The sequence below is a fragment of the Procambarus clarkii genome, chromosome 53 (genome assembly GCF_040958095.1).
Source record: "Procambarus clarkii isolate CNS0578487 chromosome 53, FALCON_Pclarkii_2.0, whole genome shotgun sequence".
Classification (NCBI taxonomy): domain Eukaryota; kingdom Metazoa; phylum Arthropoda; class Malacostraca; order Decapoda; family Cambaridae; genus Procambarus; species Procambarus clarkii.
Genome location: NC_091202.1, coordinates 2,743,531 through 2,747,206, shown reverse-complemented (window position 1 = coordinate 2,747,206; position 3,676 = coordinate 2,743,531). Strand labels below are relative to the sequence as shown.

At 40.8% G+C, this 3,676-nt stretch overlaps 1 protein-coding gene across 1 annotated transcript; it reads left to right on the top strand.

The window, feature by feature from the left end:
- The first annotated feature begins 951 nt into the window (after positions 1–951).
- LOC123764607 (zinc finger E-box-binding homeobox protein zag-1-like) lies at positions 952–1,926 on the top strand. Its single transcript, XM_069304687.1, has 2 exons — positions 952–1,247; positions 1,347–1,926. Exons 1-2 carry the CDS (start codon positions 952–954, stop codon positions 1,924–1,926), a joined length of 876 nt encoding a protein of 291 aa, XP_069160788.1.
- The last annotated feature ends 1,750 nt before the right edge of the window (positions 1,927–3,676 follow it).

The following is a 3,676-nucleotide window of genomic DNA, read 5'->3' as shown; positions in this document are numbered from 1 at the left end:
CCCCCCAAAAAAAATCACCTTCCCTCCATCTTGTAAACCCATTCACAGTTCCAAAACTGACACATTTTTTCAATTCAACCATTGATCAAAAAGACCTCATCAGATGATAATGATCTTAACACACCCTCCAAGAAAAGAAATAAGAATTGGCAGAAGAAGGATTGGCAGAAGGATAGGGAGAAGAAGGATATGAAGCATCAGGTCTATAAGATAATATTCAAAAGTATTTTTCACCTTTCAAATATTGCCAGCCGAAGTGGGTTTGGAGTGAACCGTGACGACGAAGATTCATCTGAGAAATGAAGATTCCTCCTCGGAATCCTCCGACGAGGGGCTCCTCTCATTGATCAAGTAAGTAATGACATTTCCCATAAATATTGGTGTTGGCGTTATGGTGTGTTAACTCAACGGCTCCCTGAAGTCCATTGGGCCAAATATTATATACGAGTATCGGATAACATAATACTCGCCGGAGCTTCGAGACCTGAGCTCTTCGTCGCTGGCCACTAGATTGTCCTCAAGGAATAAAAAGGATGTGATAGCTCCTTACTCCCTGAGTCTACCTCGTAGTTCACACCCAGTGACAACATGTGTTTAAACCCTTGAAGAAATCCATTCAGTATAGTGAGTGAAGTCGTATTCTCGTCGTTCCTTCTTAAGGGTTAGAGTATTATTTTTTTTTATTTTTTTTTGTGTGTGTAATTTTCGTAATTTTTGTGATCAATAATTGTCTAAAATTGAATTTTATGGAATGCCTAGGGATGTAAAAATTACAATGTAAAATTTACCAGCAATGAATATTGTTTCTCAATGATCATAGGATTCATTTTTTTTTTCTTTTTTATAGTTTGGATGTCTATAGACTAATTTAATAATGGTCTGATGTAACAACCTTTATCCCTAAAAAAATTTCAGGACCCCAGTACTAAGCGGCTCATCAATCATCTGAACATGGCGCATGTTGGACCTGACACACAGCCCTCTTCCAACCCAGACCAGAAAATCCCACCACAAAGAAACTGTCACTCGGGCAGTTGTCTAGAGGCTGGGTTTGTGCCCCGGGGCAGTGACAATGGACAACAGCAACCAACTCAACATAACATTTCTCAGTCCCAACATAGTCAAGGGCGCATCAAAGATGTCGCTGGTGGAGGCCATGAAGGCATGGACGATGGGGCCATGGGCGAGACGAAGGGACAAAAAGTGTGTGAATGTGGCACTGTGGGGGGAGAGGCTCTCGTCTCCTGGTGATGCCCACATCAACACACTCTTGCCTGGTTAGATGAACAATCCCATCAACAACAAAAACTACAGCAACCACCTCAACATAACATTTTGGGGAGTAGGGATGATGAAAGAGATACAGATTCTGCCCAGACCACTAGTAATGGAAAGAAGGTTCGTTCTCCACGTTTCAGTGACTATTGTGAGGGTCAGTCAGCTCCATCCAACACTCAGGCTAATCCCAAGGTTGTAAGCATTGACTCGTCGTTTTACCCGTCCCTGTTGGCACCCCCCGGTTTAGCCTACTACCCTCCTCTTAACAATGGTCATGCAATGAGAGCAAATGGAAATGAGGTTGATGATGTAAAACCGATCGATCTCTCCCTTAAATCTAAACCATCAGCATCGCCAAAACTAACCTCTGTATATATTGAAGAGTTGAAATGTAAGTTGGCACTGATTCGCCATTTGGGGGTATTAAATCCACAATCGTTCCTTGCCCAACACAAATACAATTATTCAGACGAACGCAGATTCACATGTGATATTTGCCCAAAAGCATTTAAGCGAAAAGAAGCCTTAACAGAACACCGTCGACTACATACAGGGGAGAAGCCTTTTGAATGTGACAAGTGTTTCAAGAGGTTCTCTTACAGGGGTTCCCATTATAGACATACACATACACTGTCCAATGTTGGGTAAATTGTGATTTGATTTTTGATTGTTGCCGCCGAAGGCGGCTAGTTTATTGTGCACCCCATACTCATCCTGTGAGCGGTAGCGCAAAAGCATTACAGAGGTCACAAAAGGTCTTTATCAGACCTCATCAGAAAGTGGGGAGCTTCTGTTTATTATTAGTCCTCACAATACACTACTTGTTTCTGAATCTCATATGTCGTTCATCTACTGGAAGCAAAATGTGGGTACAGTGCAAGGATTTCAGGTAATTTATCCATGGTAATAATTTAATAATTTAATAATAATAATATTATCCATGGTAATAATTTATCCATGGTTGCCATATCATACAGAGTGAGCTTAGATTTATCTCTAAAAGGCTCAATTTTACAACAATCCAAGATATAGTGTTCGAGTGTGTGTCCCTGCCTATGTCCACACACTTTACACTTTACTTCATCTAGATCCCTATACAAGCCGAACTGCCAGAGATACTTGTAGCCAAATCTTATACGAGCTGTGACATCTGTTAGTCTACTGACTTTGTTACTTGCCCCATACACATGTTTTACTTCACACATTTCATTGTGATGAACAATGGACCTGCTAGTTCCAGTTTGCACTGTTCTACTTTCTTCAAGTCCATCCAGGAGTTCTCGTCTAATGACACTTTTAAGGGACCTATTTGATAACTCAAGATTCCGTTCAATACTGTCTTTATTTACTGCAGCCTTAGCAAGGGCGTCAACTTTGTCATGTTCCTGCATGCCAATGTGAGAAGGAATCCACAACATTTTTATATTTACCCTCTTGCTAAGTATTCTTATATATCTACGTCTAGCTTCCAAGACAAGCACGTTATTACTTGATTGCAAACTGTTTATTGCTCGTAGTGAAGATAGGGAGTCAGAAATAATTAAGCTGTCTACTTCAGTGTTGTCAATAATTTCGAGTGCTACCAGTATTGCTACCAACTCGGCTTGCATTGTGGACGCCCAGTTACTAATTCGGATATTTCTTTCAATTGTGCTGCCATTGGGCTGATGAGCAATAACAGCACTTCCTGCCCTCCCTGTAGCTGTATTGAGTGATCCGTCAGTGTATATGGTCTGTGCAATGTTGTTTTCAGCTTGTATATTGTGAATGTGTTCTATGGTGCTTAATTTAGCAGCAAGCTGAGCATGAGGGTTGCTTGTGATTAGTTTCTTGGTGGGGTATGCAGGGGTCAGGATGTCAAAAGGTACTATCTGCCAGGGTGGAAGGAAGTGCTGTACTCTTTCATCTGTATATACATCGTGCAGTCCCATCATTTTTATATGAGTGGCAGTTCTTTGAATCCATTTAGACTCGCTAGTTCCATTTCGTATGTGTTCTAACAGTGCAACTGACACAATGTTGTTTTTGTTATCACGCAGCAGCTTTAGTCCCATCATAAGATTAATTTCAAATATTCTATCTCGAATGCTAAGTATATTTAATTCTTTCCGCATGTTGAGAACTTTGGTAGTTATAGGACAGCCAAGTATAATTCTGAGTGCTTCATTTTGCATTTTTTCCAGTCTATCAATACTTTTGCCATTCTGCAGGACCAAAGCTGGTGCATGATAGTCTATCAGAGACCTTTATACGCTAAATACATCATTCTTGCTATTCTAATATTAACACCATATTTCGGGCTGTACCCCACTACAGTTCTGAGAGCCTTGAGTCTGTCTCTACATTGTTGATGTAACTTATTGACTGCAGTTGAGGTACAAGGGACAGAGACTCCAAG

Coding starts and splice junctions, on each gene's coding strand:
- LOC123764607 (XM_069304687.1), top strand. CDS start 952: ATGGCGCATGTTGGACCTGACACACAGCCCTCTTCCAACCCAGACCAG. Junction 1,248..1,346: donor GGAGAGGCTCTCGTCTCCTG/GTGATGCCCACA, acceptor TTTGGGGAGTAG/GGATGATGAAAGAGATACAG.